Here is a 26732-nt window from a genome sequence, read left to right as displayed (position 1 = left end):
AGTATACACTTTTTTCCTGTAGCTGCTGCTGTGGGTGTTTTAGGTAGAATTGTTGGGTTTTTTTTGTAGACTGAACTACTGTTCCTAAATTGTTTTCTGATAATGAAGGTTTGGGGTTTGGGTATCTATGTCTCTTTATCTTTTGTGATTTGGGAGTCAGTGTGATGAAATCGGTTTCTTGTTTGTCACTTTCAGAGGGAGGGGAAAGAGTGGGACTGTCCCTGTGACAGAGCAGGAAAAAGCAGAAAACAACAGATTATCTTATGGCAGCCTGCTTTTGCTTGATTCCCAATGGCTTTACTTTACTTCTCATCTGCATAAAGTATGCAGGGTTTTTTTTTATGTAGCCATTTATTTCCTGGAGCATTTGGTCTGTGAGCATACCTAGAACAAAAGAGTAAAGAAGAAATACCAAACTCCCAAGGCATTCTGAACCTTTTCCTTCCTTTTGGGAATTTGTGACCCATTTCACAACCAAAAACAGGTCTCAGATGTTTGTTATTATGCTTTTTATAGCTTATAGAGTTTGGCTCCCCCTTGGATGCTATGAATGACTGCTCAGTCACTCCTGTTCGTCAACTAATGAAATAGTTGCAATAACTACATACCATACAAACTTGACAACAAGACCTGTTGTATCTTAAAAAATAGCCTGTATAAATGATTCTCAGTCCAAGGGTACAGCTCATAATTTTGCCTACAGACTCTACAGACTGTGGTTCTGTTATAGACGTTACTTGATGGCAGCAAGTTCTGTTCTCTAACTTCCAAGAATTCACTCCCCTTTTGTTACTCCTGCTCGTCATTTTCTTTCCAGCTCTTTTGTAACAGGTTAATTGTATTTCTGTGTGCACGTGGTGATGCTCTTTGTTCAAATGTAATCAATTAGGGACAGCAGTAGAAGAACAATGTAGAAGGGTTGTCTTAGCGTGAAAGGGTCCTGGCTGTGACTTGAAAAGACCTGCTTCTCCTCACAATGAGCAAGGCTTTGGTACAAAGTGGCTGGCAAGTCTTTCGCTGTTGCTGCTGTAGATTCTGTTGGTTCCGCCTAGGGGAGATGAGAGGGTGAATTCTACCCAGGAGGTATCAAGTTGTATCAGAACAACTGTAATGCTGCTGAAGGTTAGGGAGTGAAATAAAGCAGCTCGGTCCCTTTGCAAGTTTTTGAAAGCTAGCATTTCCACTTCTCGTCATCAAAGAGATGGCCAGAGAAAAAGAAATAAATGTCTTAGCAATCACTTTCATGACCAGGAACTTGAAAAGCAAGAATAAAAAAAGGCTGGGGAAACTACTCATACTAATAATAAACTATTTTATATAGCACCTTTTAAAAGTAACATCTCAAAGCACTTTACAGTAAATGTTTAAAAAAAGTTACAATGATAGCAAATTACAAAGTACATATAAGACAAGAGATTAGAAGTGCAGCAGAAGTTAGAAAATTGAGCAGACACTGACACTAAGTAAAATTCTTTCTGCAACTAAAGGTTTTGAGTCTAGATTTAAATGCAGGTAGGTGGATATCTCCGATATCCTCGGGGATAGAATTCCAGAGCTGACTGTCCCCTTACACCCAGAGTGGAGAACATAGGGAGTCTGTGGATCCGTGTTGCTCAGAATCCCCTAGTTCTGCACAGTACCAGTTACTGAGCCCCTCTGGAAAGCCCAGCAGGCGGCTGAGCTCCTGAGAGAGTAGCCGTCACCTCTCTAGGGCATTGCAAAACCCAAGCAGGGCTGGATGTACATTTCATGCAAATGCTGTCATCGCGGAGGCTGCCCTGTCATTTCATCTATCCCAGCTGCACGTGCATCCTGACCTCAGAGCTCTGAAGGATTCCAGACCCGCCGTTTCCCCACTCGGGGAAATTCGGCGCACACCCTCTCGGCTCGGTCCCAGGACACCGAGAGGTGCTTCCCTGTCCCCAGCGACCCACACTGCTGCCCCACAAGGTCGGGGTAGAAGACTGGAGCCACAAGCCCAGGGACAGAAGTGAACGGCGCACTCTAGAGGTTGGTAACCTTTCGTTTCACTGGTGCTAAAATTAGTGCTTGGATTGTGGTGAATTCCCCCCCGTCTTTTATTGCTATTATTTTTAGTGAAAGCTGGAGGAGCTACATGAGGCAGTGAGAATTCCCCTGCTCTCTCTTCCGTCAGCTGGCAGCTGAGTGGACCTGATGATGATAGCATTAGATGCCCTTTTCTCTCAGGCATATTGCAAAATAATTTCTAATAATTCAGCAATAAGGTCTCTCTTAATTCACAGAATGTTCGATGGTGACTTTAAAGTTTATGGAACTTATTCAGGGCTGATCGGTTTCTTGTACTCCAAGAGACGACCTGCAAGGGGTGCTAATGCACAGTGCCAATCAGTGTTCCCATAATGTTGATTGGTTTGAGCACCATTCAGTTAATCCAGTTAAAAACGTGTCTGGTTTGGATTAAAAAAAGAAAACCGCAGTTAGAAAAGTGGATATCTTCTTGATATCGGGTGGCATTTGCATAGATGGTATCTTTGATTGTAACATAGTTCCAAAGCGTGTCACAATGCAAGCCCTTCATGCTACATTGTAATACAGGTGCTACAAGAATACAAGAATCAGAAATGTGTCACTATGAATGATCTTTTTTTTAAAAACGTGCATCAGAAAACAAAGGTTTCGATTGTGTTTGTAGTTGGTAAGGGGGCCTGCATTTTTCCTACGGAGCAGGATTTTCTTTCTGTGAGCTTTTAAATTGCATGCAAAACTTTAAAACAAAACAATTTTTCTTTTGCTCGATAGTATGATTGGTAGAACCAGTAATGCTGAAAAGATCAATTGGGCTGATGCTCTTATCCAAATCAGTTTACATTTGTACCTAATAATACAGCTGGGGAATTTTACTGACGCAAACTGAGTGAAGTACCTTGATCAGGGGTACAACAGCAGTGTCTCACCTGGGACTTGAACCACCCACAAGCTTCCAGTTACGAGTCCAGAGTCCTGCTCATGCTCTACCCAGGTTTAATGTACTAAGGCTTCAAAGACCTCTTATTTCAAAGGAGAGGAAAATGGTTTCATGCGGTTCTGCCTGTGTGCTGCCCTGTGGATGATGCTGAGCAATAATTGGGAGTGACAGGGCATGTGGGGCACTGTGGACGTGGTTTGAAATTAGTTAGGAAGGTGAATGAAGCTGGGAGGACACCAGCCAATGGGCTGGCAATGGAGCAGCTTGCCCCTGCTGACAGAGGACACAAGGCAAACTGGATGGTATAATGCAGAACAAGACAGGAAAGTGTGACAGATGCAGAAAGAGTGAACCTGAAGAATCAGAGAGGGCAGTTTTAGGCTCCGTTACCAGTCTTAAAATCTTTTCCTGCTTATGACTTTTAGAGCAGCGATGATAAAAATATACATGGCTGGCGCCCCTCATGTCTCGACCCCCCCATGAAGAGTTCAGGAGATTTTTTTTTTTAAATTCTGTTGTTAATTTTTCTTCCCCCATGAAAATCCAGAGGGGTATTTAATTAACAAGAAAGCAATAGCTAAGACAGTTTGAAGCTTGGTAGCATTAACAAAATCAATATTTTATTCCAGTGGGCACTTCAAACAAAAGAAGTTGCCACTTATCAGCTTGGTTGTAATTTTGGAAGGTTCTGATATCACAATATACAGTGCTTCATCAAGTCTTTAGAGAGAGGGGGGACTTCATTTGAGCCTGATGAAACTGCACTTTGATTACAAATGTATATTCTAGTGCTGGCAGTCCAGGGGTTATTCTTGCAGACAAAGTTAATCTCTAATAATTTTGGACAGGTTCTCATTTCCCCATCTCTGTCAGCTATCATGATCTGCTGGGAGATGTAGTTAAAGAGTTAACTCGCCTGTGTGGACTCAATTTCCCAGCGATTCTGAACGATCGCACTTACTCTTCCACAACGTTATTTCTATGTACAGAGAAACAAATACACTTATTAACTGGTCTTAAAAGGAAAGCTTGTATTTCAGCTTTTCCCAAAACCATTATCAAATCTTATTTAAAAAAAGAAAGGTCAGCTACATGCAAAAGTCCTGTCCAAGGCCTGTGACAATTTCTCTCGCTGCCCGGGCCAAGCTGGCGCATGTGCGCAATGTTGAGAGTCCAGACACTGCCTGCCAGCCCCTCCACCTCTATCCGTTTCTGCACTGAGCCCGCTAGACAGACCTGCAAATCCAGAAATACTTACCAGGTTCCGGGCTGCCCTGCCAGTCTACGGCAGTGGGTATTTTTGTAAATGCATTGTGGCAGGCAGGCATGCCACCCCCCGCCATCAAGTCATGAACAGAAGGGAAAGTGAGATAGCATCGAAGTCACAGAGTGCTGAGGAAAGGGTGGTACTGCCAAGAACGGCCCCAGGAGCCTGCCTGGCTACTAAGAATAGCAGGATACCAGCTGAGCAGTCAGACACAAACAAGGCTCCTGGACTGCACTTGTTCACAGGCTCCACAGCGTCTTGCTGAACATGCTTCTGAAATGCCCAGAGGCCAGCTCTCGCCAAACTCTCACGGTGAAGCCCTGGAGCTGCTCCTCACTGACCCAGGTAGGGATGACCGCTCCCTGGAGGACTCCAGGTGGGCCTCTGAATTAACCAGTGCTCTCTGGTCAGCTGTGAAATGAAGTGATGGCAGGGTTGGGATTAGGTGACGAAGTGCTACGCAAACGGATTTTCCCATTCCCTGAGCAACTATGGGAACACAAGCTTTATCTTGGCCTCTCTACATGCGCTTATCATTGGGGTATATATACTGTATTTGAGAATATATCGGTGTCCTTTACTAACTTGGGTGTCATTTTGTAACGACTTTGTGCTACAACATATAGTGAATATACAACTTTTTATTTGTATGTGGAGAAGGAAGAGAATTTGGCAGTTTACAGTTCATGAAAGCAAATGAACAGTTCAGCACAGAGGAGGAACGGTACAGTTTCTTATTGGTGGCAGTTCAGTCCCAAAAAAGCTGCTACACTCAAGAAACATTTAAAAGCAGTGGAGACCCCCGTAATAGTGGTAGACCCCATTCCCCCCTTTTGAACAGAGGATATTGGTTTGTTCCTGGCCTGTATCATTACTCTGCCTTGCTTCCTGCACTGTGTTGCTTTTGTCCATCTCTTGCCTATTGTTCACACTTCCTTTGTTCCTCTTTCTGCAACAATGGATTTTTTTCTTTGTACTTTTTGGGTTTGTTGGTTTTGTTTTTCTTTCCTCCTTTAAAAAATGTGGAGGCACAGGGCTGACAGGATCACATCAATCTCCAGTATAACCTGTGACTGGGATAGCTCAATATTAGCTGGGAAATAAATCCACATCCATGCATGCAGACAGACAGCTCCACACGATAACTGACCACAGCATTATCACCGTGTAGTCCAATCTTATCAGAATGTCAGACAAGCAGGCCCTGCTCAGGAAACCAGGTTTGCTGCTGTAAGTGGTGTTTGTGGACCAGCAGGTGGATCTTTTACACTAACAAATTTCCTTCGTACGGCAACTGGGGACATGGTGCTAAAGTTGGAGATCTTAAACTTGGGTCATTAGCGATCCAATGGCACTGTTTGTAAGAATAGTCCTGGCTAAATAATCTCCACCCTGTTTACACAGCCTGGCCTCCCTAAAAGTTTTCTCTTAAGTCAATTGGTGAAGCAGTTTTGCACTGTGCAGCGAGGCTGCTGGTGCAGAATGGCTTTTGTGTGTCACCTAGGTTGGGGCTGCACTTCAGTGGTGGATAGAGTGGGTTCCTTCTTAAATACAAACAGCTTTTATATAAGCTTTAAAAAAGTGATCCCAACTAGATTTATTCCACAACATTAATTCTTAGAATGCTTCTTCCTTTGCCACTGGAGATACTGAAAGAACCTGCAAGAAAATGATGGGCAGATCCGAAACATAGTCTTCTTCTGGGGGCTCTGGAAGGGGTGGAAGTCACGCAATGCTACCGCACAAGTTTTTGCTGAGCTCTCCCAAGAGAGCACAGCCTTGGCACACAAGAGAGCATCTCTCCAGACTCGGCTTGGGTGCAGCCACACCCCATCGGAGAGATTCTACTTCAGCCTCCTGCTGTCAGGCTCACCACTGAATCTGCACCCACAGTGGGAAATGATTTGTCGTTTTTAAGGAATAAAGTGCCAAGACACACAACTGAAGCCAATATGCTTGGATCATTTGCAATTCAGCTTGATGATAGAACAGAAATAAAAACATAACGAACCAGAAAGCAACCAGTAATTCAGGTATCCTTATCATTTTTAGACGCTTGTGGCAATTTACAATGCCCCATTGTAATTTACAATTTACAATGTGCTCCCTAATCATTATACAATAGGGTCTATTTCCTGTGTTCTTAGTCAGATGTCCCCAATATACATGCCAGTGCAAGTCCTTCCTACCTGCTGCAAACCTAAAGGAAGTCAAAGGAGATTTATCTCGCTCCTATGAATGAGCCAGTTTACTATTTTACAAATACAGCTGTCCTGGTTCTCTACTGCAGCCATTCCCAATCCTGGTCCTGGAGGACCATCTTGACTCTTAAGAAGATGATGGTTGTTATTGGATTAATTGGACCAGTTTAAACACCAGCTCTTCCCAGTAGTGGTGCTTTTAAGACACCTGGAAAACCTGCAGACATGCTGACCCCCCAGGACCAGGACTGCAGACTTCAGCCTGGAGGGGGAGGAGAGACTGAAGACATGACAGCCCTCCAAGACCAGCAGTGTCAGTGCTGTACAACCACAGGGTTGGGCTTCTCATTCTGTTCTCTAAGCTAAGGTTTATTTTCTGCAATTTTCTTGGTAAAAAAAAAAGTTTCAACTCTTTTCTTCACCTCCCCCATTCACCTACGATGTTTTGCTTTGGTGTGTTTCTGTTGGTTCTGCAGTTTCCCTCCAGAAGGATTCATGGCAGACCGCTTCATATGTCTGACGTTACAAGAATACTTTGGGGGCCTGCAAAATCGCGACACATCACTCCATTTTACAATTCCAGCTAGCCTTGACCTTGTGATTTCTGCATTCTCCACAACACACCGGCTCCCAAGTCAGATGCTAATTCCCTGAACACTAATCGGTTTCTAGTTCTAGAATTAAAACTTGTTAAACTGTCAGCTGCACTGAGCTCTCGATCTTGAAGTATGCACAGTGTGTGGTGCATGTACACCATGCACACCAGCTGAAAGTAGGACTCCCTAATTGTGGCTAATCATACAAAGAAGAGGCGCCTAGGCCAATGACTATGTGCCCTATAAAGGTATATTTATATGGTCAGAACCGTTCAAGTATTTTGCCTGCCTACAGAGAGAATCAGAGTCCTCTTTCTATTTGCTATTTAAAATATTCCCCTTCTGCATCTTGAATTGCTGTTGATGAAGGCTTTCTTCGGCAAAATGTCAAATACATGGTTTGGGTCCCATCATCCTTACAGTACATCTGTACAGTACCTTTGCACATCAGGTGCATTCAAACAAATACTAAGGGTTGGGGCCTTAATTTCACTGTTCAACTCTGAAGACAAAGACCTTTGGAATGAGGTTTGAAGAGCTTGCTGCTGGGAGCCGTTTTTTACATTGCTAACCTGTCAGACCAGATAGGGCTATATGGGGTTCTGTTGCAGGATTGATTAGCAATGTTTGGGTTAGGAGACTCGTGAATCCTCTCTCTGACATTGGAGGCTTAGACCTCTGTACTGTACATCAGCATTGCATCGTTGGAGTGTAATGTTGATGTACAGAAGCACTTCAAAGAATTTTATTTATAAATGCGTCACAAATCTTGCCTTTTTTCCTTGCAAATTCATTTTTCTCCAAGGCATTTGGAATTAAGGCTTGTTAAACTGTAACTGATCCAAATCCTCTGCAAGAAGTGAGCAGTTATTGATACTACATGGGTCATATTACACAGCACAGGTTAAAACAACAGGATCTTGGCACAGAGCACTCGGGTTATTGTTCTCAGTTTTCAAAGTGCTGACTGCAAAAACCGGTACCTTTTTTATAAAGTTTTCATTTAGAAATAAGAAAGCTAATCTAAAATCCTTGTGCACTTGATGGATGATGTTTAAAAGGCATGAGCAACTTGGATTGGAGTAAAATAAATAGTCCTTAACTTCAAGGCAGTGTTCAGACAGGGCAACAATTTTCCTCTGTCTTTACTGTTGACAGACCAGCTACAGTTGGTTACACAGTAAGCAACCGACTTTAACAGCTCTCTATTAGTAGGAGTGTCTAGCTGGACACAGTCTGGAGTGTTTATTGCTACCAGTTTTCCACAGTAGAGTTTTCATTGTGGTGGTTTGGTTATTCTTAAGAAGTATTCTGAGGCAACAGAGACTCCTCCAACTTCCTAAACAAGGCTTAAATTCATACTCGGGTCTTGAAGATAAAGGATTAAGATCAGATGAAGAATAAGAAGCTCTTAATCATATATAAAACACAAGGAGAGACAGCCCTTTTTGGCTTCAGGTAAAACACGCTAGGGCATTTTTGGTACAATCCTGCGATCCCAAGATGCTGCCCTTCAGATAAGACCTAAAACTGTGTTATTGCATTCTGTGGTCATTAAAAATTCCAGGGCATCTTTCTCAAAAAGAGTAGGGGTGTTTCTCCGGTGTCCTGGCAAAATTTCCCCTTGACCTTTACCAGTCATGGCCTCCTAATAATCCCCATCTACGAACTGGCTTCATCACTCTGCTCTCCTCCCCACTGACAGCTGATGTGTGGTGAGCGTACTGGAGCACTATGTCTTTCATGGCATTATCCAGGTGGGGCTGCACACTGGTGGTGGTGGAGGGGAGTCCCCATTGCCTGTAAAGCGCTTTGAGTGTCCAGAAAAGGGCTATATAAGTATAAACAATTATTATTATAGGTTACGTCACTGTAATATGCTATGTTTTAACCTGTTGTGTCTAAAACCCAAGATCAAACTCTCTCCCTATCCCCTCCTGTTCCTGGCAGGATGTGTGAACCCAGCCCCACTCCGCCGTCTCTCCAGGCCAGCAGGGATGTGATGATGGTTGGCGTGAAGTGCGAAGAGGAGGAGGGGGAAGTGGGCCGGGAGCCCCAGGGAGCCTCGCCGTGCGACTGGACCACTCCTGCTCCCGCGACCCGCACCGAGAGCCAGGCGGGAACACCCCGCAACGTGCGCACGCCCTCGGTAAAACCCCAACTGGCCAACGCCAGCACGGGAGTCTTTAAAGACCTACTCTTCTCTAAAATGGATCTACACTGCAGAGTCCAGCCCTACTGAAATGTTATTATGGATTTGTCCATTTCATTCACAGCACATCAGGCTCCATGGTCACTACAGGACCATGCTGTTACATGTGTGTGTGAAGGGACTGGACGTGTGTTTGGGGGAGAGGAGTTCTGTAATTCCGAGTGTGTGGTGAATTTAACAAGTTGTGTTTAATAGCTCTCTACTGAATTGTTCAATTAATAATTGGAGACTTCACGGTAACCTACAAAACACACTGGGTTAGGGCTCTGTAGGACCAGAACTGGAGATCCCCACACTAGTGAATGAAATGTAGTACTCTGGCAGGTGTGCTAGCAATTTGATGCCCTAAGACTGGCCTGCACTCCCTTGGTAGGTGCTGATGTTAGCTCCCTCTAGTGTGCATGTTCCCATAGACGTTGACCATGTTCCACATTGTCAAAACCAATAAGAAAATGCAACTGCATAAACACTGTTGAAAACCTGATGTAACATGTAGATCAAATCAATAATCAGAACTGATGGGAGTCCTGCCCTGTCAGATATACAGCAAGGTTAATCGAAGCTACTATGTCCCTACAGGAGGGCTCACCAGGAGAGGAGAGGATGCACAGACATAGCCCATGTGGGCAGGACGGGCCACAGAGGGGACCGGACAGGCTGGAGTTTCACCGCAACATCAGCGAGGGTGAGACACAGCCCTGCCTCTCTCTATGCTAGAGAGCTACATGCAAGAAGCAGGTTCTCTTGAATGCCTTGACCCTCCATTTAGCCAATATAATATACCTGATCTTTTAGGGTATGGATTTTTTTTCAGCTGATTTAATCTTTGCAAAAGGAAAAATAATATAACCCGGATTTAACTGGGTTCAGGACACAGTACAGAGGCCGAGTCCGTTTGAGTGCATGGTTTGTAGGCTCTGTTTTGGCACTAGAGTCCCTCTTAAGCCTGGCACAGTCCCAGATACATACTGAGTGTTGACTGTTTTTGTGCAGTGATGCCAACCATTGAGAAGCTGCTGAGCACCGACTGGAGAGAGAAACTGCTGGGGAAAAGCTCAGCCAGCAGCGCAGAACTGAAAGGTAAGGAGCACCTGGATTCACCATATTCGACCAATTTCGCTTGCTTTCAGAATTTGCAATAAATAGGTCTTGAAATGATATAAACTACAAATAAAAAAAGGTAAAATACTGACCTTTTGTGATTGGTAACACGTAAGGCTGTTTGAAGCATCTTCTACCACAACAATGTGACTGCAGGTAGTTTGTTCCACAGCTCTGTGAGGAAACCCCTTCTGCTCTTCCTGACCTAAATTCACCTGCCCACCATCAGTTAGACTGAGCCTGAAGTAGATGCATCTATGTAGAAGAGCTGCCTGGATTCCGTCTTTCCCTTGCGGACAAGATCTCGTGACCGCTGAAGCACTGACCCTGTCTCCGTTTGTCTGTCAGGAACCCCCGAGAGCCTGGCGGAAAAGGAGCTCCAGCTGGTGGTGATGATAAACCAGCTGTCCAGCCTGAGGGAGCAGCTCCTGAGCGCGCACTCCGAGCAGCGGAACATGGCAGCCCTGCTCTTCGAGAAGCAGCAGCAGCAGATGGAGCTGGCCAGGCAGCAACAGGAACAGGTAATGCTGGGGGAAATTCTTCAACAGTGCTCACCGCTCCATGGAGAAAGATCTCTTACGAAAATCTGCTGTGCTATATAATGGGAATGATCCAAGTACTACAGATGCATGCTATGGAATAGAGATATGGTGAAGAATGATAGAGACCACAGGTGACTGAGTTACGAGCACAGTATATGAAAGGTGAAACAACATGCATACTGTATGTAGCATGGGAGACTTCTAAAGGATGGTAGTTCCATGAATAAATCAAAGAACAAAGGCAGGGGATTTTAAAAATGTACAAAACAAAGATCACAAGAAAAGCAAATTCATTATCATGTTGTCTCAAAGAATTAATTTTCTTCCTGTTGGAGATGTGCTGCTCGATGCATTGGTAGAACCAGAACCAGCAACTCTCCTGGTCGGTTTTAAAGGAGAATGTTTGCACTGTGGATAAAAGGAAGGAGGATCTTGTCCTCCCTCAACATTAATCTGGAGATTTTTGTTAGAAACCCAGAGTGTGGGACCAGTGATGGTGGTGGTGTGTGTTGGGAGGAGGTCTGGAAAAACATTCACATTTTTGTAAAATTTGCTCCAGAAATGCCCCAGCAATTGAAGTATTTTAAAATGTCTCTTGCAGATTGCAAAGCAGCAACAGCAGTTGATTCAACAGCAGCACAAAATAAACCTCCTTCAACAGCAAATACAGGTACTTATCCTCCCAGCTGCACCTTTACCAGAGACTAAACCGGTTAATCATGAAGCTTGTTTTAATTTCACATGTTGCAGAAAGGCACTGAACTACTACACCGTCCTTTACCAATTCGAGTGGCTGTGCCTTAACACCTTTTCCGTGGCCTGTTTTAGCAGGTGAATATGCCTTACGTGATGATTCCCGCATTCCATCACAATGCACAGCCACTTCCTGTGACCTCTGACCCTCAGATGGGGTTGCCTATTCAGCCCATTCCCTGCAAGCCAGGTGAGTGAGCTGCACCTTGCCCAGTTCCTCACTATGGAAACATTTCTTATTTAAAATGTTAAGAGAATTTACAGCTCTCCTGTCTAGAATATGTATGTTTTTTTTTAAACAAAGATGGAATTAGGACAGAAAAGTATTCAGTATTTCATTTCCAGTTAAAGAACTAGGCCTCCCTTCATCTAAGCAATTCAGCAGATGCCTGATCTTGTTTGACATTCTTCACGTACATTTATCAATACAGTCAGATTCCTAGGTTATATGGCATGTTCCTTAGTTCTTAACCACAAACACTAGGAGAATATGCATATGCAGGAGGGTTGAAAGCCAATTCAGAGTGTGCAAGCCAATCTCAATATCATAGAGTGCCTATGGGCACATGCATCAAATTTCCCTCCTATGCTAACAGCACACCTCATGAGCTTCAGTGCTTCCTCACTCTTGTTAAATCATCTACTGGGATGTGGGGCAGGTACACACTGGTCACTGAACAGCAGCCGATATGCAAAACCTTACCCAAGGGGTCTGTTTCGCCCTGCAAAACATGGCAGCTCTTGCATGAAAGGAACAGTAAAGCTCCATTAAAGGATGAATTAACAGCTGTTTAAATTTAAGGTAATCCATCAGCCTCACATTTAGTCATTACATATGCCATGCTAATTTGCAGGTCTGGGAAGTGCATCCAAATCATGACTAAAATCCCAATGATCTCATAGTAAGGCCTTTTGCTCCATTACTTACATGAGAAAGGCCTTTTCTCAAAAGAGAGAAGAGCACTCAGCAAAATAGTAAGCCCAAATAGTAAAATGATGTCCAGAGACTGTGCTTGCTGCAATTTGTTCACATTCTTACTTATCACTCAGAGGTGAACGCTAGCTTCATACCTTTGAACGTACCTTCGCTACGATGCCTGATTAAATGGGTCCCATTACTTTCTCTTGCTGAGAACTTCATTCATATTGTTCTGTGCTAGGGAAAGTTCAGATTTTGGGATCGATCTAAAGATTTTTGAGTCCATACTAAATCTTGAATTTCAGACTGCCGATCCCTGTCAATTCAGGGCATAGCAGTTGATCTGACTTGCATTTCTTTGGGAGGCAGAAAGAAACTGTAGCGCCCAGAGAGAACCATCATAGACAACATGCAAACTCCACATAGAACTGCCCCATGCTGAAACTCCAAACCTTTTTGTCTTGAAAGGGAAGACATAATGGGCCAGAGATCCCCAGAGGTTTCATCGCTGGGAGTTTCTGTCTTCTTCATCTCTGTGCCCAATTGTCAAATGCTGTTATGTAGATATATTGTTAACCACTATAGAAATCTGTAAAGCACTTTGTGGCAAAGTGTTGTGAAGGTTGCTATAGCAAATGATTGAGCGATTGGAACTGAAGCCAGGATCCAAGATCTGTGAGACAGCAGTAAAAACCAACCTGTCTCCACGCCGAGTTGTTCCCCACTTAATTATCATAAAAATGATAGAATCAGAATACAGTAAGAGAAGCTATAAAAGACTCACATGGAGTGGGACGTTTTCCAAGATACCTTCATACATTTTTTCTAGAAGTAGACAAGGATGTGGTTCCATCACATTAAATACCCAGATTCGCATAAAAAAATCAACAAAAGAAGAAAGGCTGGGTCACACCACAGGCTAGAACATGCAAATGTTTTGTTTTCATTACTGTGAGGGAGTTATGGTGCAGAATTAACTACATACACAAACCTGGACTCAATTGTCCATTGACATCAATGAGCCCCATTGTGGAAACTTTCAGTTGAGATGCCATAACAAAGATGCAAATTTGTATTTAAATGCAAAAGGGGAGATGAGACATTTATTCACTACTTCCTTGAGCTGTAGGATGAAACCCTCCTGCCTTTAGTTATGTGTGACAGACCAAGGCAGAGAGATGTCACGTTTATTAAAATTGTCCTTAACTTGTGAATAAGATAAGACCACTTTATTGGCCATATACAATTTCTTGTATTAGGAATTTGTCTTTTCACATACCCCAACGTGCTCTCCGTGAGCCACACAGACACACAGACACAGAGAGAGATGCTTGGGGTCAGAGCGCAGGGTCAGCCATTTATACGGCGCCCCTGGAGCAGTTGGGGTTAAGGACCTTGCCAGGGACTCAACGGAGTAGGATTCCTCTACCGGCTGCAGGATTCGAACCGGCAACCGTCCAGCCACAGGCGCAGATCCTTAGCCACCACACCCCCGAATCTACCACAATGTTACTTTTTATTGTTTTCTGAATTAAAACAAAGACTGCAAACTATCATAGTCCTATTTGTGAAATGGTCTGCCACCATGGTCCTGGACAGCCCCACACTTCAGCCAATGCCTATGATCATTGTGATCATGACTAAGAGATCCCAAAAATCAGCTTCACCAAGTCAGAGATCTCAGGTACAGTAAAAACAAGAAGACCCTGTGCCTCTCCAGGACCAGAGTTGGGGACTCCTGCTCCTCTGCTGAATGTTTCAGATCAGAAAAGAATTGTTTTTAATGCTGTTGTTCACTTCCGTTTCCAGTAGACTATCCCATGCAACTACTCCCTAACTCACACTCCACCCCTGTGAAGAGGTCCAGTGGACCAGTCCACCTGCAGGTATTGTGTCTCTTATCCTTGGTACATATTGCAGATTAGAGAAGTGGTTTATGATGAAGTCAAAACCATGAGTGAGTTGGCTTGGAGAGAGGAGACCCTGCAAGAACTGAGGACATCATGAGTCATAAGCAGTTTCTAAAATGAGGTTACGAGGGTACAGCATTACAAAATTCTGCATGCCATGTACCTAGCAGATACTTTAAGCATTGTTTAAATTGATGTTTTGCAGAAAGTACCGCTCTGCTAGAATCATGCTATTCAAGATCACATTTCAGTATTTTTTCCGGACCAACACTCAGCACAGAAGCTTTAAAAGGAGTCATCATAAAGAAAAAGCTCTTGCTTAATTTGATCTTGATTGATGTTAAAACTGGGATAAACAATAGCTGGAGAGTTTGCCTCGACTAGTCTGAATTGGGGAGTGCAGGTCACGAGTATGGTGCAGAACCAGGGTGGACAATCCCGGCCCTGGGCAGGCCCTAGCGTCTGCGGGATTCTTCGAGCTCTTCCAAACCACAGCCTTGATGAGCTGGAAGAAATAAAACTGGTCCCATTAGTGCCTTCATGAGCTGAATTAGGTTAACAGCTAAGAATGAATGGGAACCTGCAGACATATGAGACCCCAGTAACACGATTGCCCACCCCCGGTGGAAATCCCGCTGACAGAGTAATTCATTCTCTGCAGTGCGACAGACTTCACTAGCTGCTCAGAGCTGGGGCACTCGCTGTGATTGACAGCGTGTTACCTTGGGAGCAGAAGGCAATATCAAGATTGGCATGCATTTTAGTAGCAACCTCTAAAATAGGTTGAAAGCATAGGCATTCATTTATTAAACTTACCAAAGCTGTATAAACAAATAGCAGATCCTATTGGCCCACCTTTTTCTGTGGACAGTTTGCTGACAGCCCATTACAACTGCAGAGTGTGCAATGTGCCCACACTCTCTTAATGTCAAGGACTCAAACTGCTGAAAACTTCAATGCGGGGCTTCTCTTTTCCAGGAAGCGCCTCAGCCACTTAACCTGACTTCAAAGTCCAAGCCCCTGGAGCTGGGGAAGACCCCCAGCCCCCAGGCCCTGGAACTGCCCCCAGGATACGGCTCCACCCTGGACCGGCAGCACAGCCCCCGCAGGACAGCGCTCTCCCTGGGTCAGTCACACGAGCTGACCCCCCAGCACAGTCTGGATAAGATAAGGCTCTCGCACGGATACAGCTTGTTCAACTGCACACTAAACTGTCAGCCAGAAAAGCTGTAAAGCCACTTGACTACTGGTAGTCCCCTTTTTGAACAGCAACCACCTAAAGTCTCACAGGGTGTCCACGCCTATGTGACATGACATCCTACAAGACCACTCTAAACATCATATCAGCCAGGATGTTGGTCATTTATTCCCCCAAAAAAGATTCTGCTTTCCAATACAGATATGTTTTACACATTCACAGCAATACTGCAGAACACTAGTTGTGAAAGTCCCTTCAAAAGAAGAGAGAAGAGAGACCTGCAGCAAGTCTTTCCTATCTCAGAAAGCCTCATTTTCAATGTGTGTATTTCTTAGCATCGTATATTCTGAGGCACTGAAAAATAAAAAGGCAAAACAGAGGCAGTATTTTTTTTAAACAGGAGAAAGTGAGCTCAGACACGTCAGTCAGCCCACACAGAAATGGAACTTATTCTCTGTGCATCCTGGAAACCTCAACAGCAATAGTTCTGATGCATAATTAAAAAGAAATACTGGGTTTTGAAAATATTATCTTATTGATATTTTCCATGAACTGAACTACCGATCAGTATTAATTATCATTAAACTGACTTGACAGAGTCTAAGAGGTGGCAGTGTAACAGACCTGATGGCATTTTCCCCTGCCACTATCCTCAGGCCCCGAGTGCTACAGATCACTCCTGCTGCCACAATGGCAGGCCATATACTGTACTTGAAATACACTGGCTCACAGTCTAATCCAGTTTAGGTTAAAAAAAGCTACATCCCATGTGCAGTACTCTGTACTGGGACTCCTAGATCATGTTGCCATAGGTGTACCCTAGCACCATACTACAAAACAGAATGGAGCAAAAGTGCACAGGCTGAAGGGAAAACAGTCATGTTGATGAGGCCAGTACCTTAGTTTCTTTCAAGACATCTTTACACAACAGGTTATGGGACATGCAATGAGCTGTGCAGCCTTGTAATTTGAAACCGATACCCTGGCTTCTTTCAAGCAACAGGTGGATGAGATCTTGGGATCAGTTAATTACTTACTATCAAATGGGCCAGATAGGCTGAACAGCCTCCTCTTGTTTGTAATCTTTCTGATGAACAAGAGCTCAAGTTGTCACTGCTATCAGGGAGATCAAAGACCCTTCGCGGCCTCTCCTGCATGCAATACGCTTCACTGTTTGGTTCGTGAAATGAGACCTTGACATGACGGGCCAAGGCTGCTCCACGTAATCGGGTCCTGACCTGTCCTGTCCTGTTTGGGACGCAGGGTTCCTGGGCGAGGGCGACGTGGTGACACAGGCCATCCACGACGCCCGGCAGCTGCTGCGGAGCCACGGCGACGGCGAGCGGGAGAGCTCCTCCAGGAAGGTGAGACGCAGGCCGGCGGAGACCCGCGAGATCCGTTACAGACGGAGCCGTCGCAGGCTTCCTGTGGCACATGCCCGCGCCCACTCCGAGCAGGGCCAGTGCTGTCAGAACACTTCCTGTGCCCTGCTGTGGCTAACCCTGCCCACCCACGCTCCTTAGGCTCATGGCACTCCTGCTATTCTGCCTAGCGTTTCACCAGCAGACCTGAACATCTCCATTCTCAGCAAAGCTTTGGCCTGGTTCTTTTTATATGAGGATGTGCTAAGTGTCTTGACGCCCACCCTACTTTCACGTGCATAAGCTGGGCCCACTTATATAATGGATTTTCCCCACCAATTGAACCGCTCAGTGACTGAGGGAGGAGATCCAGAGTGATTAACCCATAGCCTCTGAACTGGCAATCCAAATACTGCTGACTGTTTGGATGCACAGGCTTCTGAAAGAGCCCAGGGGAGGAGTCTTGCCTCTGTCCTAAGGGAGCCCTCTGTTGACAAGGCTGTCTTCTGTGTGGCAGGACTGGAGTCAAGGAGAAGGACCCATGCAGGGAGAGAGGACAGAAGAAGGCCAAGCCCCATCCCGGACCACTGAGGACCACCACAGCAGCGATTCAGAGGGTAGGTATCCCTGCAGAAATGGGGGTGTTGCAGTCTTGCTGTTATGCTGGGCATTGTTACATAAAACTCCTGAACTATTGTACCTTGATCCTCATTTCCCTTTAGGCTAATAGTTTCTCAATGAGTTAGCTTGGCATTTTGCCCACAATTCAGCCACGTGGAGAATTCAGCCTCATGTATTAACTGGGCTGTGTGAAGCAGTTTAGTGCAGCTTAGTCAAGGCACACTGAACTGGGAAAATAAAAGGTTTCCTCAAATAGGTCAAGGACAAAGGCCACAAGCTGATTGGCCTGTTCACGGTGCAGCATTCAGTCATGTTCAAACTATAACTTATATGTTTAGTTGCAAAGGGCATATGTCTATAATACGAGTGCAATATAGTGCATCATCTGCTTCATACATCAGCAACTGTCAATACTGTCAATAATTTCTATTGTGTTGTATGTGATGGTAGTTTTTGCAGTACCCTTAACATGCCACATGGGGGCGATACAGGGAGATTTTACTGAATATAAAATTCAAGGTCAAGAAATCGTTCTGTGCTTTGTAGAGGTAACAAACCAACAGAACATCGGTTTCTCTGGCTCTGCAGCAGGGACCCTGTCAGCAGCGGGCTGTGGTGGGTACCCAGAAGGCAGGACGCCCTCTGCTGGACACATCAAGCGGCCAATGAACGCTTTCATGGTGTGGGCGAAAGACGAGCGGCGGCGCATTCTGCAGGCCTTCCCGGATATGCACAACTCCAGCATCAGCAAGATCCTAGGTGAGCCTTCTTGGCAGAACCACAAGAATGTTTTTCACTCAGAGCAATTAGATTGGTCAATTTAGGCACAAAACCTGAAATCAGATTTCTACCACTCGCGTCTTCCAGCTTGGTCCAGTTCCTTTCTGAGCCCAGGCTTCCTGGCCTGCAAACCCATGAAGGGTTAATGTAGAGTTACGATTATTGCAACCTAAAATTGTACTGAAAGAGTTACAGTCCAAATGCAAGGTGGCAGAACCTGTTCTGTGAAAGAAAACGATAACCTCACACTCAGAATAGCCCCGAGATGAGCAGAAACATTCTGATGAAATCAAAAACAGTGCTTCCATTCTGCAATTGTCCTTTCTCAGGTCATGTTCCAATGAACTAGGACAGAAGTTTGAGCTCTGCAACATTTCGGCAGTCTCCAGCCCAAATCTTTTATCACCTTTTGATTATCCTCAATCTTATGCTTAAGTGCACAAAAACAGATGTATTCTTCTATTTTTCTTTGCTCAATTTTCCAGAAATGGGAATTAAACACGAGAATAGAGTGCTGTTTCACAGGGGCAATACAGTTTTACCTTAGGCTCAGGCTTAAATTTGTTACTAGGCTTGAAGTTTTTTTTGATTCGAGTATTATTTTGTGTCCTATCGCTCATGCACTCCTTTTTCTGTACTTCCCTTCTACACTCCCACAGACTTGCACTTTGCTCTTTGATTTCTCTCTCTCTCTCTGCAAGGCCCTTCTGTGCTATCTTTGGCTATAACCTCTGTCTCCCTCCCTAACAACATGCCGGTCCGCCCGCATTGTTCCCGCTTCTGCTCTCCCAGCGCTGCCTTCGGCGAGGTGGGCGTGTGAGCCCGTGCTTGCGTCAGCCTGTGAACGCTGGTTTATTTTAGGACTGACACCTGCTGCTCTCCGGCACAACAGGGTGCACAAGAGCATCACCCCTCCCCCTCCCACCTACACGCACAGATTGGGTGTCTCAGCACTGCCTGTCAGCTCTCCCCGTTCCTCTTCTTCCTGTTCCGGAACACTGACATTCCCTTCCATTCTACAGGGCTCCCAGGCAGTGGCACAGCTCAACCACATTAAATCCTCCCCATCCCCTCCCTTCCCGAGTTTTGTAATTGGGAACATGGAGCTGCCTGCCGTCCACAGCCCCTCAGAGACTTGCTGCTACTTATTAACTGCTAAGCAGGGATATGAGTTAATGTTTCTGTTTCACCTGCATCAGAGCTGTAAGAAACGACACGCTGCTGTTCAGTCACTGAAGTCTGTTGGCAATACGGGCTAAAGTGCACACAGACTAATAACAGATTGCAAAACGAATGAAAGGACTACAATTGCCGATCTTAACACGCAGGCTGCCTCTGTTCATTCATTTCCCTCCTAGCACTACGATTGCAGTGAGACCCCAGCATGCCACAAACTACAGCAGGCAGCCCAGTCACTTCTTCATGCTGCGCGCAATATGTACGCTCTTTGAAAGGTGCTAATTAAAATAAATCTTGCTTGGAGTTCTCAATACGCTGTGCAGAGAAACCCCAACAGTACACACGCGCACACGCACACACACACACACACACACACACACACACACACACACACACACACACACAGCCTTGCCTACTATTTCCAGTAACTATGTAGCCACCGATCTCAACCTGCCACCTTTTATAAAACTTTTAATGATTGCAGCAGGAATCCAGCCAGGCTGTGGACATCCCTACCGCTCCTCGATCTTGGATCCCGGAATGCATGGGATCAGTGCGGATCATTAGCGATGTTGGGGGGGCGGGGGGGGTTGTTAGTGCATCAGGCCTGACTCAGAGGGGCAGTATCGGGACAGACCCGCGCGGTGTTGCCAGGGAGCCCTCCCAACAGTGCGCCTCCTGTGTGTCTCCCAGGCTCGCGCTGGAAAGCCATGTCCAACCAGGAGAAGCAGCCGTACTACGAGGAGCAGGCGCGGCTCAGCCGGCAGCACCTGGAGCGCTACCCGGACTACAAGTACAAGCCGCGGCCCAAGCGCACCTGCATCGTGGAGGGGCGGCGGCTGCGCGTCGGGGAGTACAAGGCCATGATGAAGAGCCGCAGGCAGGAGCAGCGAGGCGGCTACACAGGGAGGTGAGATCCTCTCTCATCCACGGGGCGGGGCGGGGGGGTATTCATTAAATAAGCAAAGTCGTGACAAAGGTCCTCGAGAGACCTGGTCCGAGTCAGTCTGTGATGTGTGCCCCGCGCTGCTGCACTGTGCCTGGTGCTTGCTGGGATAGGCTCCAGCTCGCCCATGACTCCAAACTGGAAGAAGGGGTAAGAGAACGGATGGATGGTTTGAGGTGGCCCTCTTATCCTGAAGTGATGAGCTAGATGTGGAGAGCTCAGGACAGCAGGAGGAGACAGCTCTCCCTGCCCTGTGGGCTGCTCGTTGGTATGGCATGCAAACACATCAATTACAGCACAAACGTATAAACAGAAATGGTTTAAATTATGATCGTGTGTCACAGAACACCTCAAAATGCAAATTCAATTAGAAATACAAACCATGCTCATGTTTGCTTTTATCTCTCTGTGAAGCTGAAAAGCGAAAGTGAAACACACGACAGCCGTTCCAAAGCAGGTCCTGATTTTGCTAGGTCTTCCCCGCGGGCTCCTCCCTCTGTAACGGGCTCTGCTCCGCTGGTTTGACCCCTGTCTGTGCACGTCTGTGTGTTTCAGCCAGTCCGAGCAGCAGCTGCATCACTATTCCTCCGCGGAGCCACAGTACCCCAGCCCCCCCGTGTCCCTGAGCAGCCTGCCTATGCACCCTGCCCTGCTGGAGAGGTACCTACCCCGCACCCTGGAGCCGCGCCCCTCTCAGCCCCGCGAGCGGGAGGGGAGAGCCCCTCCGCCGCCTCCGCCTGCGGAGAGATACCCCTACAGCGAGGGGGAGGACAGCAACCCGGGGGAGCGCAGTGAGGGCGAGCTGGTGGTCCTCACTGACTGAGGCCCAGGAGGCCAGCCAGGAGTCGGCAGTTTTAATTTTGCCTTTTTTTCTTAATTCTAAACCTCGACGACACTCTGGGTTTGAAGGATCTATACGTTTTTGAAATCTTAGGGGCTCAAGGGGTAAAACTCCCTGCTATTTTTAAAAATGGGGAACATAAACACAGTGTTTGTGAACAGAATCCTCCCCTACGCTCTTAAAACCCCACTGAAACACAAAGCAAGTCCCTGTCTCACCGTCAGGAGAGCTTTGCAGATTTCACTCCGAGACGTGGATGAACCTAGCTCAGAGCAGAGCAAAGGCGCGATCAGACCGGCTCTATTTATTTGCTTTATTTATTTTTTTGTAAGGTTTCTACATCTTTGTGAATATAAAGATCAGAAACGGAGTTTTCGGAATTAAGAGCTACGTTCACAATATTTCATTAGATTACTTCAGAGACTATCCCCGCACTTCTGGGAAGATTTACCTGAGAAAACACAAATGGCAATGCAGAAACATCGAGAAGATTGTAGATAAGGGGAGGTTATTCAGCTCATGGGCCAATTGATCTGTGGGTCTTGTCAAGCGCTCTTTGAACGTAGCCAAGGTATCCAATTTGAAAACAGAACTGGGTAGACTCCTATAACCCTTTGTATAGAGAAGCACCTATTTACTTTCCATTTGTGTAATAGTAATCACACAGACAATAATAGCAGTTCTTGATCCATAAGTGACATTGTAGCCTATAAGGTTAAAAGGCCTTAAGATCATCCAAGAACTATGCATTTTCACATGGACTTTCAAATAAACATTAAAATCGTAGTTTAAACACCTAAGGAAAATGCTTTGGATCCAGTGTAGTAGGAGAATGTTGCTCTGCCATCAGTGCAGGTACTACATATTCTCCATACAGCGCGTCACAATATGGTGGAGCAGATCTCTAGGTTGTAGATTACAGACAGAGCTTTAAAAGGAGGTAGATAGTTTGACCAGAACACTTTAGAGACATTCAAACCCACAGTCTCGAGGATTAACACCTTGGAGATTCTGAATCTAGAAAGAGAGAAGTCACAAATGTCCATCTTCCCTAGCAAACATGTAAAGACTGTGCTGCTACAGCTTTTTCAATTAATTAGACAGCCAATCACCTCCTTTCTACAGGCCTCATAATGTTATTAACACCTTTAATATCCATACATCTGTAACCTCTTGAAAACAAAATGACAGCCATTCAGTAAAGGAGTTCTCCAAGCAGATATAGCCACTCTGGCAGACGTATCTGAAGCACAGTAAATAAAGGCTTATGAAAAGAGTGAAGTATTGATTAGGGATTCGGGATATGTTCCAAGTTCAGCTGTTGGACCGTTGAAGAAAGCATGAGCCGAACAACAATAAGAATGAAGCAGAACACATAACCTTCCAAATACTACCCCCTATTTGAACAGGAGACATCCTGCAGGTGTTTTTGGGTGGGGAAGGGGAAAAGGATCAGGCTGTATGTCTTGGGTTTAACTGTACAGAAGTGAGGTAACCTGAAACAAAACCTGCCCGCCATGGTGAAAAAGGAATTCATGGATACCAAAACCGGAAGATGCAATCAATCGCAAAACCCTAGCCTTCCTGCCAGAAAAAAAGTAACAGGCTTACAAAAACAGCCTGCAAGATGCACTGTGTGACACCAGTCTCCATTTCAAAAAGCTGTAGGTGTATAAGTGTGTATATAGAAATACTACATACTTTCTATTTATTAAGTCTGCTCTACCACGAGGTTTTGGCAAAATGTGAAGTATCTTGAACAGATGATACATGATCTTATGGCAGGCAGATTTTTTTAAACGAATGGAAAAGTCTCCCACTTAATTGTTGATTATATATATATACACACACACCTCAGCTTTGATCATGCACTTACACGATTTTTGTAGCGGTATTAAACAAAACTGTTAAAATGATTTACTCTCGCCAAGCCAGCACATGACGAACGTGCCTCTGCTCTGTTAACTGTGTACACGTGCACGTGCTCGTGTCTGCTTCAGACCTGCGAGTCTGGAATCATTAATCACTGCGTCCATAACTTAGTTTGCATACTGAGATAGATTTTAATAAATACGCAAATAGGTGGGGCATAACTGAAGCTGATCGGCGAGCACATATACATGTATATTAAACATGCACAGATCTCCTTTAAGGTTTGTGTACATCGAGGTTGTTGGCAGCCTTATATACAACTAGATTTCTTAAAGTCCAAAATAAAAATCCAAGTACCTCCGCCATTGGGTTAAACTGTATTTTTCTAAATCTATCGTATATTTATTTAAATTAAGTTTATTGTTACTTGCTTTGTATGTATTCTTTCCATTCATACATGCTGTAATGTGACGTGTTTTTTGTATTCGGGGAGAGAACTTGGTTTGCGGTCCTAGAAACTTAAACGCGGTGAACAGCGCCACCTGCTGGTTCGAATTTTCAACTGCGAAAAGATGTTGATAACCCCATGTTGTCCTTTTCCCGTCATTTTGTTCAAGTCTGACAGTAGGGCCCCGAGGAAAAATACTCTTGGGGGGAGGGGTACTTCTCATGTTCTTAATGATCACCTTTCTAACACTGAAAACTACTGAGATTACGTTTTAGGAAAGGAGTCTTTCTTCTTAAAGCTGTTGACCGGTCGGGCAGCACACACGGGCCTGTGTAAGACTGCTCTAATGAGACCGTCAAGTCGGACCTCTCCCTAGGAATGCTGGAATTTTCTGAACGTCATTTTTTAAAACTTTTTAAATTGAAAACTAATTTCAACAAATTCAAATGGGTTGGTTATTATTGCTATTGCTGTAAATACAGACATAGAAATATATTTTGTTTATAAGTGGTTGCGTAATTCAAGGTGTATATTTCATGTATTATTTACATGTTTCTGAGTGTTTTGTTTTTGAAGGCAATAAAGAATTCTTGCAAGCGGAAGTCGGTGTCGCGTGTTGGATTTTAGAAAGTTAGGGAGAGAGAAGCATGAAGCGTGAGAAAGCAAAGTACAGCAGATGTCCTAATGCAACGCCCATTAGAAAACAGGTATTTTGGAAGGCTGGTTTTTTAAGTTCTGGTACACGATTAACTATGGAAAATGCAATCAAGAACGTCAATCCCAAATCATAACCTTGCCTGTAACGGATATGTAAACCTTCAAAACACCGGGACATTTGGAAATGTAACCTAAGATGAGCCTTTAACACAATATTTACATAATTCTCTGTCTTGGATGCACGAACAGTTGTATCCAGCTTGCGCAAAGTCACAAAACAAACAAGGCTACTAATTACTTTCGGTAGAGGAGGCCTGCTCAGACAGCAATCTAATTTAAGGCACTATAAACCCACAGAGATGGTTCTAAATTCGGCGCTTTCTGATGCAATGGTTTATCTTCCACAACAGGTATTTTTGTCCTCTTCTTTTCCCGTCGTAGCCAGTTAAAAACATTAATCGAAACGGCACTTACCGCAGTGGGTCTTCACGGAGGGAGCCTTTGTGTTTTCGCCGCAACTTCGAAGCCGAACGCCTCCGGTGGGGAGCCATCTTCTCCACAAATAAAACTAATAAACACGTCTCTGTCGACCTCTTAGTGCTCTATCAAAGTACAGTACTATCCAAAGACACCGAAATATTTTACCGACAAAAGCAGACACCGACCGAACCACCAACACAGAAGCCTTTGGGAAGAAGCAGGAGATCAAGTCTTGATAAGTGATCGGGCAAGGAAGCGTGAAAGAGACACTACACATTTCCAAGCAATGAGTAAAAACAATAGCTTTCCATGACCAAATTACCTCAAGGTTAATTTTAGCACATAACGACCACAGTTTTTGGTCACGCAAATGTTTCCTTGCCAGGATAACCATTACATTAAAACTAGGTTGCTATTGTGAAGTGTTGGTGGACAGGTAAGGAAGGATTTTCCCCCTAAACCAGAATTTCCTAAATAAATCTCCAGGTATCATGACTAGCCAAACTCCTAACTGGCTCTTAAAGATCCAATGGCACCGTTCTTATCACTAGAAACGTTAACTCTAGCTGTCCTGATAAAATCTGACCTCCCTACAAATCTGTCAATTAAGACGGCGCTAGATTGCTTTTAGTTGGAAAGCAAGTTCTTGTGTGAATTTGCAATAACTGTTTCTTTGTAGATTGTGATCATACAGATTATGGACAATATACTGTGTCTTAATTATATACTGAATTTACGAGTGATAAGATCACTGTTTTCTTAAACGAACAAATACCCACATCATCTTTGGTGAAGTTGAAATGGAAACAATTTATCTGACAAGCCTAAATTAAAAAACGAATCAACTAACTTTGAAATAAAGTGCATTTAATTAATATGTGGTTTTACGTACGGTGTTTTTCATTTTAGTTTTAGTTAGAAAATATAACACGTCAGAAAACGTAACACCTCACGGCAAGTTCGCCAAGCCTGAATGGTAGCATTTCCTGGGATAGTGTCTCCATGACAACAGGAAAACAGTTGGCGTATTTCCGGTGCGGTGAGTTAAAGGGGCCTTTCTTTGCTGTTTACTGATGAAGTAAGACTGAACAGGTGCAAGGAGGAAGCAATGCGATGTTTAATGTCCTTATCTAAACACAAACATGAGCAACTGTACATTAGTATACCATTTACAGCAGCTGTAAAGTGACTGAAAAACACGGACAGCTATTTTTTTTGTTTTAAAAGCTTGTATTGAAATATTTGTGTCGCTGTATGCAAATTGTTAGCATTTTTTGGAAGTATCAGGAAAAGTTGATTTACCATGCTGAATAGCTGCTGTTTTTATGTAATTATATCTGAACTGCAGATTTATCAGGTATCCATTTTCTTACAGCTTCCTTCAATTCAGGGTCGTGGGGCTTGGGTGGGATGTCAGTCCACACAGACAAAAACACACACCAGGACCAATATTCACAGAATCAGAATCAGTGTGTCTATGGACTGTGGGAGGACACCAGAGTACCCAGGGGAAACCCCTGTGAGCATGGAAAGAACATATCAACTCCACATAGCTAGCACCCCAGGTTCAGAATTGACCATGGCACCCCAGTTCTGCAAGACAGCACTGCTAACCACTACCACCCCACTAACTCTTAAAAAATAGTAATTTATTTATATCAACCAAGGTCATGCACTGTGCATACAGCTATTTTATTGTTTTACGCATGTAATATTCAATTACATTGTGTTTTGGGTTTTTTCCATGTAATACCCTCATAGATCTCTGTTACAGATACTATAAATACCTGGAAAAAAGGTCTAATTTTACCACCTTTGCATAATTTTCTAAATGGTTTCAACTTTGTCTTAAGAACCTTAATTGATTCCCCACAGTTTTATGTAATCTACCGTTGAGAATC

At 44.6% G+C, this 26732-nt stretch overlaps 1 protein-coding gene across 6 annotated transcripts in view; it reads left to right on the top strand.

Annotated features, from left to right (window-relative positions):
• Positions 1–24296, top strand: part of sox13 (SRY-box transcription factor 13) — a 40714-nt gene extending 16418 nt beyond the window's left edge. For 2 of the 6 annotated variants that reach the window (XM_088921225.1, XM_088921221.1), the window contains exons 2-14: positions 8962–9160; positions 9803–9908; positions 10217–10303; positions 10673–10845; positions 11468–11536; positions 11695–11809; positions 14348–14424; positions 15427–15574; positions 16910–17010; positions 17525–17624; positions 18217–18387; positions 20281–20497; positions 21089–24296. In XM_088921225.1, coding sequence (XP_088777351.1) covers positions 8963–9160; positions 9803–9908; positions 10217–10303; positions 10673–10845; positions 11468–11536; positions 11695–11809; positions 14348–14424; positions 15427–15574; positions 16910–17010; positions 17525–17624; positions 18217–18387; positions 20281–20497; positions 21089–21356 — 1830 coding nt within the window. In that variant the 5' untranslated portion in view covers position 8962 and the 3' untranslated portion in view covers positions 21357–24296. Of the gene's footprint in view, positions 1–1936; positions 2011–6702; positions 6729–8961; positions 9161–9802; positions 9909–10216; positions 10304–10672; positions 10846–11467; positions 11537–11694; positions 11810–14347; positions 14425–15426; positions 15575–16909; positions 17011–17524; positions 17625–18216; positions 18388–20280; positions 20498–21088 lie in introns of those variants that run through there. The other 4 variants (XM_088921220.1, XM_088921222.1, XM_088921224.1 and 1 more) reach the window with 4 other exon arrangements.
• Positions 24297–26732: the final 2436 nt, after the last annotated feature.

Source organism: Atractosteus spatula, chromosome 7 (assembly GCF_055471065.1).
Source record: "Atractosteus spatula isolate fAtrSpa1 chromosome 7, fAtrSpa1.hap1, whole genome shotgun sequence".
In the NCBI taxonomy this organism is placed as follows: Eukaryota; Metazoa; Chordata; class Actinopteri; order Semionotiformes; family Lepisosteidae; genus Atractosteus; species Atractosteus spatula.
This window is presented reverse-complemented; position numbering and strand designations above follow the sequence as displayed.